We start from the raw sequence: 17,693 nt of genomic DNA on the forward strand, positions 1-17,693 counted from the left end.
TAAGGTTAATAAAATATCTTGTTCCTTCACACTAATAAAAATAAGGGAAGACGAGTACTTCGATTTAAGTCCATGAAAATTAAAGGACTCGGAGTTTGGGGTCCTATTCCTGGAGATAATTTGCTTTCTGTCCCCTGGAGTTCCTCTTAACTATTTAAACTTCAATTTCTTCAACAGAAAATAGCATGAAGAATAGTAAGCATCCTGGATTATGGAGTATAGTGATTAATACTTGTATAGATGGAAATGTATGATTAAATGTTTTCATAGGCCAGAATTTTGGAAAAAATTCTGATCCATTTTGCCTTTTTGGACTATTAGAGGAAAGAAATTGTAGAGAAAAGAGCCTCTCTGAAAACTGTTGTAAGCAATTGTTATTGCTAATAAAGAAAAAGATACTAACTCCGATGCCTAAACTAATGCAGATGAGTTAATTTGTTATATTACCTAATTTACTCACTTGAGAACTTTTTTGACCCACTCTACACTTCTTAATGGGATGAGAATAAAATGGTATTTAACGGGGGGCTGGAACATCCTAAACCTTTGTGTTCTTGCAGGATCTCCTAGAGAAATAAACCTTCTATTACCGTGAGGCATTGTCACCCCAAAACACTTTAGAAATAAAAATAGACTTAGCCTCCCTGAAGACTTTTTTGTAGCCAAGTTTACTGATGGCGTGGGGCCTTGAATTAAATATGTCTGGGGGGCTCTCTTTGCTCCCTGCATTCTAAGTCTACAACTGAGTGATCTTATTGCTACTGAATAAGTGAAGTTCAATCAGCCATCAAAGAAAATAGGCAAGTAGGAGATGTGTATTTGGAATAAGAACTAAGGAATAAGAGAGTTTGTCCCAGTTCCTGGGGCAGAGCTGAACTAGATCATCTGTTCCAGGCTTTCTTGATTCTTTTCCACCTGCTGCTTGGAAGGATGGATATTTTCAGAGAAAGACAGAGTTTGCCTTAGTGTCTAGAGTTGCCCACTAGTCATATCAGATCAGGCCAGGGTAGCTGAATAGGAGTACACCTGTGTAAATTGCATGGCAGAGAGAGCAAAGTGGAGAACACGAGAAGAGAATAGTTAGTCTTCCATTTTTACAGAGGTTGGAAAGAAGGGAGACGTGAGAGGAGACCAGAGAAGAGACATTAAGACAGAGCCTTCTTTCATTTATGAATAGGCCCAGAGCCTTGTAGCTGTGAAGGAAGATCCCAAGACATGACACCCAAAGAAAATATACCACACCCTTGGCACTAATGGTCAGTAAATTGGTCCTCAATCCTGACCACACATTCTTCCTGTACTTTGAGCAGTGGAAGGGAAACTATGAGTTTTTCTTTGTCAGCACAATGTTCATGAGATTCTCAAATAATTGAAATCTATAAATTCTTTTTTTTCATCTGTTTTTAAGTTGAGGTATAATTAGGTATTTGTAAATTCTTTAATATTTTAAATATTTAAATATTTATTTTTTTTGTTATTTTCTTCCAGAAAGATTCATTTGTGCTGGTTAATAGCTAGCTAATATTACTAAGGCATACAATTAAGAGAGAAAGTAGTTAAATAATCTTTTAACTGAGTAAGTGTATGCTGTTAGGCAGACCTTCATTCATCCTAGCTTCAAATCTCTCTAGACAGCTTAGCTCTTGTCTCCAGATTTTGTTTTTTTATTTTCTGCCTGAACTCAATCATGAAAGCAGCAACACAGCACAGGTAGGTCACTCTAAGGCCCACTCTGTTCCCTTCATTGTCCCTTAAAGTGGTCAGGTTCCTACTCTCTCTTCCCTCCTAGATTGATGGTATCAACTGTGGACAGGACATTGGACATACTCCCTGGTCTAAAGGTAACTGGGAGGGAAAGTACAAATTCATGTCCTGAAATTCTATGTAAATCATTAGGGCAACTTTCCTTTATAAAAATTGCTTAGATTTTGGCTATAAGGTGAAATGGATTATTTGAAATATCTATACTAATATAGTATAATCCCTTATAGCACATAAAAAGTATATTGAGCCTATTGTGTCAGAGGAATGGCTTGGTGAATCTTGTTTTTATGACAAGGTATGTGTCTGAAAAAAGCATTAAGAAAAGAGGTTTTACAAGCCTTATTAAATTTTACACTTTAAAAAATTAAAGTATAGAATGCATACAGAAAAGGACTCTGCCGTCTTTTATGTAGTTAAGTTTCTTCCCTTGAGGCAAGGCCAGCTAATGGAAGATTCTCCCAATCTTCGATTAGATGAGCAAACCCAAAAAACTAGTGTATTAGCTACATACTTTTGAACTTGGGAATTTCGCAAACTCCTAAATTTGAGCAAAAACCCTGAGGGATTTTGCTTTTGTTATAAGATCTAACTATCTCACTGTTAGCCTTATTAAAAAAAAAAAGTCTTAATTCTTGGGTCACTTTCCCAGTGTCATCAGCAAATACACATTCTTTCTGTAAATTAGTTACCACAAATTGAATTATGCCTCATATCACAAGCATAAGTTAGGAGTTTCATCACCAAGTAAGTTCACAAGTATTGGAGGAGTACCACTGTTAACCATATGTGACTCTGCACAAAGCCACTTGTATACACATACCATATGCTGTCTCACAATTTTAATAAACTCTAGTGTTAAATTTTTAAGTTCGTGCTTCCTTGAGTTAAAAAATTGAAAGTCATCTATCATGCCTTCAGAACATTGCTTCTGTTTTGTCACACTCTATTGAAGGTCTTCAGTGATCCCCTGTTGCCTCCAGGAACAAGTCCACCTTCCTTACCCTGGCAATCAGGAGTCTACACTCTGTCTACGGTCTTACTGCCTGACTGTCTCTTGCTATTCCTTCTGCCCCCCTACCTCCCCTCCTGCAGCCATAGATGCTAATTTATACTAAATGGGAATGTATCAGTTAAACTTAGTGAACTCTCAATGACTCTTGGTTTTTCTTTCAAATGTACATATTAGGTTCGGTTGGGCTGATAGATCTTATGCTCCCTTTCTGTCCCTTCCTGTAACTGCACATAATGTTTTCACATTTCTGCCACCTTTGGAATTACTTTTTGTTTTCATTCAGTTCCTATAATAGTATCATAGTTCAGTTCAGGTCCTTTCTTTTACATATAGTCCTCTAAGTTGAATATAACTAGCTTAAAGTGTTTTCATCCTCCTTAGGAATTTAGCACACTTTTCCTATATTACACTGACCAGTAATACATATAGCCTTTTTAACATTAATTGTAGTTTTATGTTGATATTGGATTATATTATTTAGTTTTCCATCTGTTTATATCTTACTTCCCCTTGTGTTAAAATCACTTCAGGGCAAGTAGTAGTATGTCATATATAGTTATAGATATGTATATGTGTGTATGTATATTTACACAGACGTGACTGTTTTATTTATTAATAAATTTGGATATATTTTTTGAAACAGCTTTACAATGAATTACATATTTGTTTTGAAACCACAAAATCAAGTGAAACTATGCTCCGGCAAAGTGTTGTTAGTCTTCAGGATCAGCTATTTCAAAAAGAGCAAGAAAATGTTAAATTAAAAGAAAAGCTTCAGGAATTACAAGGAGCACCCTATCCCTTACCGCAGGAAAGTGATTCAGAGCACTCAGAACAGGTGAGAGACATTTTCTAAAAATGTTACCCGATGCAATATCATATTAAATTGTCTCCTACAATTGATTAAAAATTTTTAAATAGTATTTAGAATATAAGACTTGGCAGATTGTTTTGTATAGTGCTATTATACTTTGTAGACATGAATATTATATGTAATATGGACTTATATAGAAATGCACATAGAAATACAAGGTAAAACTGGTGCAGTTATGATGATGAAACACTTGACCGAAATATAATAATGAACAGCAAATTAAAAAAAAATTTAATGATTTTATTTATTTGAGGTAGAGCAAGAGTGAGCGAGCGAGAGAGCAAGCGAGAGAGAGAGAGAGAGAGAGAGCGAGCACAGGGTGGGCAGAGGGAGAGGGAGAAGCAGCCTCTCCACTGTGCAGGGAGCCTGATGCGGGGCTTGATCCCAGGACCCTGGGATCATAACCTTAGCCGAAGGCCAACGCTTAACTGACTGAGCCACCCAGGCGCCCCTGTGAACAGCAAATTAATAGATCATGCCTACTTTGAAACCTAAACTGAATGACATAATGGAATGGAAAGAATATATAATAGGAAGTCTCATAAAGTAGTTGCTATAAAGCCTTGATATATGGTACTTACTACCTTTTAGTCCCAATTCTGCCACTGTCTTAAAATATGGTTTTGGACAGGTTACTTGACTTTTCTACCTACTTTCTGGTGCAATTCCTTAGGTAGTACAAATGTAAAGATAGGTATGTAGGTTCAGGAGTCAAATAAACTTGGAATCAAATCACAGCCGTGCCTGTGAGCTTTGCGAACTTGAGCAAATTCCCTAATCCTTTCAGCCAGAGTTTGCTTGCAGATAAAATGTCGATATTACTGCTCTCTATGTCATACAGTTTTGTAAGCATTTACAAGATCATGCATATTAAGTGCAGATTACCGTATCTTCAAGGTAACTTTCAGCTCTAAATATGTAAAGAAAATAGTCCTATTCCTCTAAGTTTATTTAAGTGTTAAGGCACTTGGCATTTCTTTAAATTTTAGAATTTATTAATTTAATTCAGAAATAAAATTAATACAAACAGGTAATTAAATGTTTATTAATGATCTTTTTGCAGGAATCTTTGAACAGTAATTCTTGAACCCAGCATATTTTGTCTTGCTGACAATTCAACCTTAAGACAACAGTTTTTAAATTTGTATTCTATTATATTACATTTTTTGGATATCAGGTGCACAGGATTTATCATAAAATTCATATCATGACACAGTATTGTGTTACATACATAGGCCCATTTTATTTATTTTAATTTACTTATTTGTTCATTTATTAAAATAAATGACCTTGGTCCCATCAACTAATCCAAGAATAGAGCATCTCTAATGATTTACATCTGCTTGTCTGCTCCTCCCTTCTCTGGTACCCTGATTCACCAGAGGTAACCACTAAACTGTTTATCATTTTCATTATGTTTTAAAAAGTTTTATCACTTATAAATTATGAGGAAATAGTATTTTGACTCATTATGTTATTAAGATTCACTTATGTTGTTTGGTATAGCTGTTTATTTTTACTGATTTACAATATTCCATTTTATGTGATTATATCATAACTACTTGTACATTCACTTGTAGATGAGTATTTGAGTTATTTCCAGTTTTTGCTATTATGAATAATGCTGCAACTGACATTTTTGTGCATGATTCTTGGTACATATATGCATACATTTGGTGGAACATGTATCTAGGAAAGGAAATCCTGGGTTTAGAATGTGAGAATGTTACTTTCACAAAATACTTATTTTTCAAAGTATTTTTCATCAATTTTACTTCCACCAACAGTGTATAAGAGATCTGATTGATTCGCATCCTCCTTAATACTTGGGATTGTCAGACTTCATAGTTTGCTGACAACAAACCAATTCAAGTATAATTTTTTATTTTGATCTTCATGTACATATCACTGATAAAGCACATCTTCAAATGATTACTAGTCAAGGGTATGCCTTCTTCTGCAAAACATCTGTTTACATCTTTCATCCCTTCTACTGGATCCTTTTCCTATTCATTCATAAAAGTTCTTTGTATATTCTTGATATATCTTATCTTAGTGTATACCTCATCTTTTCATTTTCTTTAATGTGTCATTTGATGAACAGAAATTCTTAATTTTATTTTAGACAAATTAATCTTTTATAGTTAGTGCTTTGGTGTGTCATTTAAGAAGTCCTTTCCTATCCTAAAGACAGAAGTATTTGCACCTCTGTTTTCTTAAAAAAGTTTTAAAGCTTTGTTTACATCATTTTTATTCACAATTGATTTGAATGATGTTTTATGTGTGGTATAAGGTAAGGACCCATTTGTAGTTATTTATTTATTTCTCTGCAGTAGTAATCAGTTTTTCCAGCTCAACCTGTTGAACAATCCCCCTTTTTTCCCTTGTAGTGCTGGGCTACCTCTCTCATAAATCCTACTTCAGTACACTTATGAGCTTCTTTCTAGGCTCTGTATTCTCTGTGTTCCTATACAATGTTGTATTGTATTAATTAGTATAGCTTCTAATAAGTCTTTATATTTGGTAGATCTCTTGCTTTCTTATTGTTTTTTAAAGTGTCTTGGTTATATTGGCATTTAGCAGTTAAATATAACTTTACAGTTAATTTATAAAGTTTCATGAGAAACACTTGAAACTTTTCATGAACAGTCTTATTGAAATATAACATAAAAATAATAAAGTTTACAAACCGTTAAGTGTGTAACTCCATGACATTTCACAAAGTGAACACATCCTTGTAAATAGCACTCAGATCAAGATACAGAATATTGGGGCACCTGAGTCACTCAGTTGATTAAGCATCTGCCTTCAGCTTGGGTCGTGATCCTGGAGTCCTGGGATTTGCCCTCAGCTTGGGTCATGATGCTGGAGTCCTGGGATTGAGGCCCGGATCGGGCTCCCTGCTCTGTGGAGAGCCTGCTTCTCCCTCTGCCTGCGGCTCTCCCTGCTTGTGCTCTTTCTCTCTCATACTCTCACTCTATCTCAAATAAATAAATAAAGTCTTAAAAAAAAAAAAAGATACAGAATATTACCAGTTTACAATAAACCTCTTTGATGTTCATCACTAGCTACTTCCACAAAGGAACCACCATTTTTACTTGTTATCATTGATTAGTTTTGCTTATTTTTGAACCTTACAGTGTTTCACCTTTAAGGACTGTGTTTGCTATGGGTTTTTTGGTAAATATCCTTTATCACTTAAAGAAGTTCCCATCTATTCATAGTCTGATGAAAGCTTTTTCATGAAGAGGTATTGAGTGTATACAATACATCTTTTAAGATGATAGTAAGGCTTTTCTCATTTATTCTATTAACAGGGTAAAATTACCCCAATTGATTTCCAGTTATTTAATTTTACATTCCTGAAATAAATCTAACTTCGTTGTAATATTTTATTAATTTTATATATTGCTGAATTCAATTTGCTAATATTTTGCTTTGGATTTTTGCATCTATATTTATGAGGGATATTGGGCTGTGGTTTTCCTTTCTTGAATATTTTTTGTCAGAGTTCGACATCAAGGTGATGCTGGTGTCCTAATAACAAATTGCAAAATATTCTTTTTCACTGGAAGAATTTGAGTAGGACCTATTATTTCTTGCTTAATAATAAACGCTGAGGGCGGTTGGGTGGCTCAGTCAGTTAAGCATCTGCCTTCGGTTCAGGTCCTGGGATTGAGTCTCGCATTGGGCTCCCTGCTTAGCAGGGAGTCTTGCTTCTCCCTCTTCCTCTGCTGCTGCTCTCTCTCTCTCTGTGTCAAATAAATTAATTGATTAATTTAAAAAATCTTTTAAAAAATAATAAACACTGAATGCTTTCCTTCTAAGGTAAAGAACAAGTCAGTTCTAGTCAACATTGTACTGGAGATTCTAACTAGTACAATAAAGCAAGAAACAAAATCATACCAATTACAAATAAGAAAGTGAAACTCATTTTATTCATAGACAACATGGGCATCTGTATAGAAACCCTGCTGAATCTATGGTAAAGCTCCTAGAAATAGTAAGTAAATTTAACAGTGTTGCAAAAGATGTCATCAATTTATAAGTTATGTTTTTAACTATTAGAAACAAGTAATTAGAAATTACAATTTTAAATGTACTGTTTATAGTGACATCAAAGCCTATGTAACAATTAAGGATAAATTTGACAAAATACACACTAGACCTATACACAAAAGTACAAAACATACTAGGGTATGATTAAAGATACATAAATGGGCAGCTATGCCAAATTCATAATCAGAAGATAAAATATTGTTAAGATGTCAGTTCTTCCCAAATTGATCATTCATGTTATTCCAATCAAAATTCTAGGAAGCTTTCTCTTTTCCTTTCCTTTCCTTTCCTTTCCTTTCCTTTCCTTTCCTTTCCTTTCCTTTCCTTTCCTTTCCTTTCCTTTTCTTCTCTTTTCTCTTTTCTCTTTTCTTTTCTCTCCTTTTCCTTCCTTCCCTTTTTTTTTTTTTTTTTTGAGAATTACAAGCTAATTCTAAGATTTTACAGGGAATGGTCAGAGGCCAGTAACCTAAAAGAGCAATATTTAGTTTCATAAAGAAGAAAATTAGAGGACTTACTTACACTACCTGATTTTTCAGACATATTTATCAAGCTAAAAAAATCAAGATGGTGTGTTATTTGGCATAATGATTGAAAAAATAATCAGTAGAACAGAATAGAGTCCAGAAAAATACCTACTCACATATGTCACTTCATAGTAACTCTTAAAATGATAGGATAAGTCACTTTATTCTTTTTCAAGAGTGTTCTGTATATTTTTGCTCTGTTGCATTTTATAGGAATTTTACTATCACCTCACCAATTTTAGAAATAAGCATTTCTTTTTTTTTTTTTTAAGATTTTATTTATTTATTTGACAGAGATAGAGAGCCAGCAAGAGAGGGAACACAAGCAGGGGGAGTGGGAGAGGAAGAAGCAGGCTCATAGCGGAAGAGCCTGATGTGGGGCTCGATCCCACAACGCCGGGATCACGCCCTGAGCCGAAGGCAGATGCTTAACCTCTGTGCCACCCAGGCACCCCAGAAATAAGCATTACTAAACATTTGTTTAGAAATGTTTCCAATTTAACCTGTGATTTTCTTCTTACCCATTTAGTTATTTAGATGTGTATTGCCTCCTTTTGAAATATTTGGGTGTTTTTCCTTGTACAGATCTTCCTCAACTTACAAAGCTATAAACCCACCCTAAGTTGAAGATATTTTAAGTTGAAAAGACCCTCAATATACCTAATCTACCAAACATCATAGTTTGGTTTAATGCCTAGCCTGCATTAAACGTGCTCAGAATACATACATTAGCCTGTGGTTGAGCAAAATCATTTAACACAAAGCCTATTTTATAATAAAATGTTGAATATCTCACATATGTTAAGTATTGTATTGAAAGAAAAAAAAAAACCAGAATGGTTATATGGGTGCGGAACAGTTGTGAGCGTACATGTTGTTCACTCTTGTGATCACTTGACTGACTGGGAGCTGATGCTCATTGTTGTTGCCCAGCATGACAAGAGAGGGTCATCCTGCATTATTGCTAGCCTGGGAAGAGATCAAAATTCAAAACTCAAAGTACGGCTTCTACTGAGTGCAGATTGTTTTTGCATTATCATAAAGCTGAAAAGTTATACGTGGAACCCATTGTACGTCAGGGACAATTTGTATGTGTTATTGTTATTAACTTCTAATCTACCTGTATTGTGGTCAGAGATAGGACTCTCTATGATTACTGTGCTTGAAATTTATTGAGACTTGTATCACCAGCATATGGTTTATGTGTACTTGCAGATAATTTGTATTCTGTAGCTTTTGGGTGGATTGTTCCTTAAATATCAATATTAATTATATCATTGTGGTTGATAGTGTTCAGATCTTCTGTCTTTAATGATTTTTGTATTTAATATTTTTATCGGCTTTTCTGTCAGTTGCTGAGAGAGAGGTGTTAGAATCTCCCTCTGATAGGTCTTTCTGATTAATTGAACCCTTTGTCATTATAAAATGTTACTTTTAGGGGCGCCTGGGTGGCATAGAGATTAAGCATCTGCCTTCGGCTCAGGGCGTGATCCCGGCGTTATGGGATCGAGCCCCATGTCAGGCTCCTCAGATATGAGCCTGCTTCTTCCTCTCCCACTCCCCCTGCTGTGTTCCCTCTCTCGCTGGCTGTCTCTATCTCTGTATAATAAATAAACAAAATCTTTAAAAAAAATGTTACTTTTAATTAATAATGTTCTGTTGGCTTGAAACCCAATTTTATGTTAATGTAGCCTAAGTCTTTAATGGTTACATTTTATATGGTATACATTTTCCCATCCTTTCAATTTCCACCTATAGGTATCTTTATGTTACAGTATACATAGTTGGGTCCTGTTTTTTGTGGGGTTTTTTTGTTGTTGTTGTTCATTCTGACAGTTTCTTCCTTTTCATTGCAGTTTGAATCCATTTAGAATTAATGTAATGACATGGTTGGGTTTGGTGTACCATTTTACCATTTTCTTTTAAGATTTTATTTATTTGACAGGGAGACAGACAGTGAAAGAGGGAACACAAGCAGGGGGAGTGGGAGAGAGAGAGCAGGCTTCGCACTGAGCAGGGAGCCTGATGCAGGGCTCCGTCCCAGGACCCTGGAATCATGATCTGAGCAGAAGGCAGATGCTTAAGGACTGAGCCACACAGGAGAACCCCGTTTTACCATTTTTGAAAAATTTATGCTGTTTTTGTTCCCCTATTCCTCTTTTCTTCTTTCTTTTGGGTTGACTGTTTATGTATTTTAAGAGTAATTTAAAAAATTCAGTTTTCTGTCTTCTGAACTCAGCAGTTTCTGATGATAAGTCAGAGGGAATTTGTTTCATTATTTACTTAAACGTGATGTACCAGTTTTGTCTAGCTTCATTTAAAAAATATCTTAACTTTAGTTTCAAGCGTTTTAATTATGATGTTTCCAAGTATGGTTTTCATTGTAATCAGCCTTCTTGCAGTTTGCTGGGTTTCTTGATTTTTGAAAAAAAAAAAGTGTGTGTATTTATTTATTATTGAACTAAATTGGGGAAAAGTGTTGACATGATTTCCTCAGTTAATTTTCTGACTCCTCTCTTCTCCATTTGAGATTCCTGTTTCACTTGTGTTAGACTTTTCAGTGTTGTTTCCTAGATCAGCAAGTCTCTCTTCATTTTTTAAAATCTTTTAATGTCTATGTATCTTCAGATTAGCTAATTTCTGTTAATTTCTGTTCAAGTAACTGATATTTCTGTTATCCCCAATTTGCTTTTTAAGTCTTTTCTGTGAATTATTCCTTAAATATTTTACGTTTTAGTACTGGGATTTTCATTTGTTTCATTATTGTAGTATCTATACCTCTGTGGGGTTTTCCTAATTTTTCATATCTTACAAACGTATTTTTCTTTAGGTCCTTATTATAATAGTTAAGATGGATCCTTTAAAATCATTGTATTTTAATTCCATATTTTAGGATTTCTTGGGTTTGTTGACTAGTGGTTTTCCTTTGCTTTTAAATGTAGGTCCCATACTGATGTTTTCTCTGTGTCTAATAATTCAGGATTGTGTAATGTATATTGTGAGAGATATGTTATAGATACTCTGGTTTCTCTTGTACTATTTATGTAAGTGTTGTTTTTTTGTTTTGTTTTTAATCAGAATTTAACTAGGTTAGACTTAAACTCTAAGCCCTGTTTCCCTTCAGGTGGGTACAGTTTAATTGTTCTTACGTTCTTTTAACCTTATCCAGATTGTTAAGAGGCCTTGCCTAGTGCATGAGTAGTTGAGCTACCAGTCGTACTTTTGATTCTCTCTTTTCTAGAATTTTTCCCTTTCTGGTTACAGTAGCAGACCTGAACTTTGTCCTCTGTATGTTTCTATTGGAATTTTAGCCTTCATACATAGTATCTGTTGTGGGCCACCCTCAGGTCAAAATTCATAAAATAGGGATGGTCACTCAACTATTTTCCAAGTATTAATTCTTATTCAGATTCTTCCTGTATTTGATTATTCTCTGTTATCTTCAGGTAGTTGTTTTTGTATTTTGCTCAGAGTTTAAACAGTTATAGGCAGGAGGCTTAATCTGATAGGATCAGCTCTGCCATTATTGTAAGTGGAACTCCCCCATCTTTGACTTTTTAAAGTGAATTATAACTTATTTTTAATCATTTTTCATGCAATGCAAGGGTACATTCTCGTTTATCTCTTCTCCTGTTTTTGCTATCTTTCTCTTACATTTTGATCCTACATACGTTTTTACCCTATAAGACATTATCATTACTGACATTAAAGAATCAATATTCATATAGAAGTTTTATTCACCTGAGTGTTCTTCCTTCTTCTCTGCAATTCTGTGTTTCCCTCAAGGATCTTTTGCCTTCTGTATTAAGCACTTCTCCAATGTGTGAGAGAGCTGGGGGAGAGGAGAAAGTGGTGACCTCGGAAAGGCAGATGGCGGGCTCAGGTCATCTGGGCCCTTGTTAGGCCACCGTAAGGATGCGGGTTTTACACTGAGTGAGATGGAAATCCATTGGTGTGTTTCAAATAGAAATGCAACATGGAACCTATTGGAGTATTTCAATCAGAAGACTGATAAGATCTAACTTCAGCTTTAAAAGGCTCACCCTGGCTGCAGTACAGAAAGGAGACTACAGGAAGGCAAGGATGGGAACTGGGGGACAAATTCAAGAGGAAATTGTAAGGGTAAAGATGAAACTCGGGGTGCTTAGATGAAGTTGTGAGACATACCTTGATTTTGCAAATAATTCAAAAGTAGAACCCATAAGATTTGAAGATGGCTTAGATGTGAAGTTTGGGAGGAAGGGAGAAATTAAAAATGAATCCAGGATTTCCAGGCCTTACTAAGTGGACAAATAGATTTGCTGTATTCTGAAGGAAGAAATATTATTCTAGCATTTCTCATAACAGGAAGGAGGACACTGAAGTTATACAGAGAGAAGTGGAAACCCCGAATCAGGGAATTAGTAATAGGAATGGAGAGAAACGGGTGACTTGGGATTTCTACCAATTAGTAGCATACTCTTTATCATGTCATTACTATAACCCTTCTTTAGAATTTAGTCCAACTAGACTCAACCTTTTTTTTTTTTTTTAAGATTTTATTTATTTTATAGAGAGAGTGCACAAGCAGGGGGTGAGGCAGAGGGAGAGAAAGAGAATCTCAGGCAGACTCAGTGCTGAGCATGGAGCCCCACACAGGGCTCGATCTTCCAACCCTGAGGTCATGACCTGAGCCAAAATCAAGAGTCAGACACAGCCGACTGAGCCATCTGGGCTCCCCAGACTCATCTTTTCATTCATCCATTCTTCTATCCATCCATTCATTATTCATTCATGTATTGTTCAGTGATATAGTCAATATTTGTTAAAATCCTACTCTATTCTAGGTACTAGGTTTAATGTAAAAGAATACAAAGATGAATAAGACAGTCTGCTTTTATGAATTTTATAGATGGCTATGCAGACAAGAAAATAGTTATTATAAAATGTGCTATAATGGAAGTATGAGCATAGTATGAACTTTGTGGAAAGAAACTTTACAGGGAACATTGTATGGAGAGGAAGAGAGTTGTCAAAGCTTTCACAGAGAAAGTGGACTATATGTCAGTTTGAAAAATATTTAGGAATTTCTACCTTGGTGGAAGTGAATTATCATAGGCTCTGAGGTGAGAAGGTGTGTGGTATGTCCTAGATACTGAGAATATTCTAGGTAAGTGGTTCTCAGATTTTAATATACGTCCAAGTCACTTGGTGTATGTGGCTGTAAAAAATAGATTCTGATTCAATAGGTCTAGACTGGGGCCTGAGATTCTGCATTTATGTCACATTCCCAGATGATGATGTGATAGCTGGTTCAGGGATCACCCTCTGATTAGTGGGGGACTAAGTGGGCAAGTTGAGGGGAAATGGTAGGAATATTTTATTCTTTCTTCCATTTTTCCTATCCCTCGTTTATCTTTTTTCAAATGCTTTTATAGTGGGACTTTTTTGTGCATGATTTTTGGGGGTTCCATTTAGAGTAATAGATAACATAAATTCTGAATCCCTTATCTGTGTTACCTTGCACAAATTACTTAATTTCTCTAAGCCTCAGTTTTATCATTTGTAAAATGGGTATTATAATAGTACCTACCTCATAGGAGTTTTATGAAGATTACATGAGGCAATGTTGGTGGGCATTTGGATTAATAATTAGGTTATTATTAGTTAGGTCTTAATATCGTTACATAGAAAAAAACACTTCTTATGTCATGTTAGTAATTTGAAATTTTTTTCCTGTATTGGTGGTGATTTATCTTTTCTTCCTGATCTCACAATCAGAAGTATTGGTGAGCTAACTGACAGTCTTTGCCATAGAAAAGGGCAAAGCTAATTGGTTCATATGGGATTGAAACCCGTGACCTTTGATTTCTTAGCACCTTGCTCTTAACTAGCTGAATTCTGAATGACTGACTGCCCATTCTATCTCAGAATGCTTGTTTATCTTTTTCATGCAGAAGTACTGTTTCTTGGCTTGGAGGAATGTCTTGTAGTAGAGGACAAGAGAGAAACTTAAGCCTTACATTTACTGTATTTACCTGTGAATGAGAGTCACTTCATGTGGCTAAGAGCAGACCACGAAGATTGGGGTTGTGAATTTTAACCACAGGCTTGTTTACTTTTATTTTGTTTCACCAATGTCTATTTCTTCCTTTCCTAAGTGGCAGAGAATTGTTTTTCTGTATGTTGTTTTCCCTTATGGTCTCACTTTTTTCAAAAATTTTATCACTAAATATCTGAAATCCACAAAAAAATAAATGTAATGTCTGTACACCCACCAGAAGCTATCAACCAATAATTTTGATGCTACCTGTGTGCTCGCCTTTGATCCCATTTTATTTATTTTCCCTAAAGATAATCACTTTCTTCGATATTTTTATTTCTTAATTTTATTTTTTAAAAAAATTCCTGCCTATTAAAACTGTTTTCTTAAATGATATATCATTTGGTATTGCCTTTATTTAAATCTTAAAAAAATCATCCTCTAGGATGCTGGGGTGGCTCAGTCGGTTAAGCATCCAACTCAATTTCGGCTCAGGTCATGCTCTCAGGGTCCTGAGATCAAGCTCACTGTTAGGCTCTGTGCTGAGCATGGAGTCTGCTAAGGATTCTCACTCTCTCCCTCTCCCTCCGCCCCTCTCCCCATCCACCCATGCTGCCATGAGCTTGCTTTCTCTCTCTCTCAAAAGAAAAAAATCATCCTCTTCGAATATTATTCTCCACAGCTAGGTTTTTTTCTTTGAACTTTACTTTTGTAAGATAGCTCTCTGCTTTTGAGTATAGCTATACTTTGGTTCCCCTTCCGTGGAACAGCCTATTGTATGAATAGGCTACAGTTTATTTATCTACTCTTTTTGTCAGTGAACATTTTTTTAGCTCTAGAAATTTTTATACACTGCTGCTATGAACTTCGTATACCTGTGTCCATGCCCACATGTGCAGGACTTTTTCTAGGATATATTGCTAAGGGTGAAATCACCTGTCATGGGTATGCAAATATATTCGGGCTTACAAGAAAATGCCAAATTGCTTGCCAAAGTGGCTCTCTCAAGTGATAGACTTCTTAGTTACATTCTTAAAGGGAAAAAATATTATCTCATTCTGGCTTCAGTTTGTATTTCTTTGGTTTCTAATGGGCTTGAGCATCGTATGTTTATGTGACATGAAATACTTGTTTGTGTCTTTTGCTCATCTTTCTATTAGGATGTTTGCCTTTTTGTTGAAGTTCCTTATTTTAGATACTAATCTTTTGTTATTATATTATTGGCCATAATGGGAGCTTCTGTATTACATAACCCTCAAATCTCTGTGGTTTAAAATAATTTATTTCTTATTGACATTACAGTCCAATGTGGGTATTACTTGGATTTTCGGCTTCTAAGCAGTGATTTATAGATCTAGGCTCCTTTCATCTCTTGGCTCCATTAGCTTTCAACATGGCTATCAAAGTTGTCCTGGAATCATGTCTCCTCCAGCTAACAAGAAGGGAAAAAGGGCCTGGAGAATCATTTAGGAAGTTTTTATGAATAAGGCCTCAAAGTGGTACATAGTACTTCTGCCAGCATTGTTTGGCAAAGAATTGCAAAGAAGATTGGGAAATATAACCCCCCAAATATTGGAAAATATGTGTCTGTTTCCAAAAAGAAGAAGTGAGTTTAGAGATCAGCGAGCAGTCTCCGCTTTCAGTTATAATTGTTGCAAATATCTTCTTGCTTGTGGCTTGTCTTTTCATATATTCTGTGATGTTTTTGAAAAATGGTTATTAATTTTAATATAGTTGAATTTCTCATCATTCTCTTAAACTTTGTGCTTACTGTATCTTGTTTAAGAAATCCTACGTTATCCTGAACTCAGAAGATATTTTCCTATATTTTCATCTAAAGTGTTACAGTTTTCACTTCCACATGTCAGTCGTTATGTGGAATTGATTTTTGTTTATTGTGAAGAATATTCAATTTAACTTTTTTTAAAAATCTGGATATCTGCTTGTTTCAGCACTATTGATTGTGCTAATAGTCAGTCCTTTTCTCAATGCTCTGCATTGCTTCCTCTGACTTTTTTTTTTCTCTTTTAGAAAGAGGGGGTGAGGGGTAGGGGGAGAGGGAGAGAGAGAATCTTAAGCAGGCTCCACGCCCAGTGCAGAGCCCAATGCAGTGTTCAGTCTCACAACCCTGAGATCATGACCTGAGGTGAAATCAAGAGTCGGACGCTTAACTGACTGAGCCACCCAGGCACCCCTCCTCTGACATTTTTTATTTCATGTATATATGGGTCCACATTTAAGTGGGTCTGTTTAGGCTCTGTATTCTGTTGTGTTGGGTGACTTTTTTTTAAATCTCTGAAATAACAACACTGTGTTTGTTATTGCAGCTTTATGATGAGTCTTGATATCTGATATGATAGATCTCTTCAGTTTCTTCTTCAATTGTGCTTTGGATATTTTTGATCCTTTGCTCTTCAGTACAATGTTATAATCAGCTATCATGTTCCCTAAAATATCTTATGAGGGTTAATTTGAGAAGAAATGATATTTTTAGCATCTTAAATCTTTTTATCCCTAAATATGCTATATATACTTCAATTTTGGTCTTCTTTAATGCATTTTAAAACATTTTGTAGTTTTATTCATAGAGGTCTTTATTAGATACGTAATAGCTACCGTCTCTATTATTAGATTCTGAGTAGCTTACATTTTTGTTGCTATTTTAGCTACTTGTCTTTTTGTTAGATTTTTCTCTTGTGTATAGAAATGTAATTGATCTTTAAATGTTTATCTTATATCCAGCCACTGTGTTAATGTCTTATTAATTCTAATAAATTTTATAGATTCCTCTAGGTTTTCTATGTAGATAGTTTCCCAGTTTTATTTTTCCTTAAAAACCCCAATATTTTTTTCCAAATTTTTTTCTTTTCCTTTTTTTAAAATTTTTTTAATTTTTTTGATGTAAAGTTCGATGATTCATTAGTTGCGTATAACACCCAGTGCACCATGCAATACGTACCCTCCTTACTACCCATCACCAGCCTATCCCATTCCCTCACCCCCTCCCCTCTGAAGCCCTCAGTTTGTTTCTCAGAGTCCATAGTCTCTCATGCTTCATTCCCCCTTCTGATTACCTCCCCTTTCTTTATCCCTTTCTTCTCCTACCGATCTTCCTAGTTTTCCAAATTTTTATTTAAATTCTAGTTAGTTCTTAATCAAGAAATGGGTAGAAGACATGAACAGACATTTCTCTAAAGAAGGCATACAAATGGCCAACAGCCACATGAAAAAATACTCAACATCACTCAGCATCATGGAAATACAAATCAAAACCACAATGAGATACCACCTCACACCAGTCAGAATGGCTAAAATTAACAAGTCAGGAAACAACAGATGTTGGCAAGAATATGGAGGAAGGGAAACCGTCTTACACTATTGGTAAGAATGCAAGCTGGTGCAGCCACTTTGTTAAACACTATGGAGGTTCCTCAAAAA

General features: G+C 35.3%; 1 protein-coding gene across 4 annotated transcripts in view; it reads left to right on the forward strand.

The window, feature by feature from the left end:
• CNTLN (centlein) overlaps positions 1-17,693 on the forward strand; it is a 290,333-nt gene that overhangs the window by 122,531 nt on the left and 150,109 nt on the right. For 3 of the 4 annotated variants that reach the window (XM_034663956.1, XM_034663954.1, XM_034663953.1), the window contains exon 8: positions 3,420-3,614. The exons of the other annotated variant lie outside the window; for it this stretch is intronic. In XM_034663956.1, coding sequence (XP_034519847.1) covers positions 3,420-3,614 — 195 coding nt within the window. The remainder of the gene's footprint in view (positions 1-3,419; positions 3,615-17,693) is intronic. 4 annotated transcript variants of the gene reach the window in all.

This window comes from Ailuropoda melanoleuca, chromosome 7 (genome assembly GCF_002007445.2).
Source record: "Ailuropoda melanoleuca isolate Jingjing chromosome 7, ASM200744v2, whole genome shotgun sequence".
NCBI lineage: Eukaryota > Metazoa > Chordata > Mammalia > Carnivora > Ursidae > Ailuropoda > Ailuropoda melanoleuca.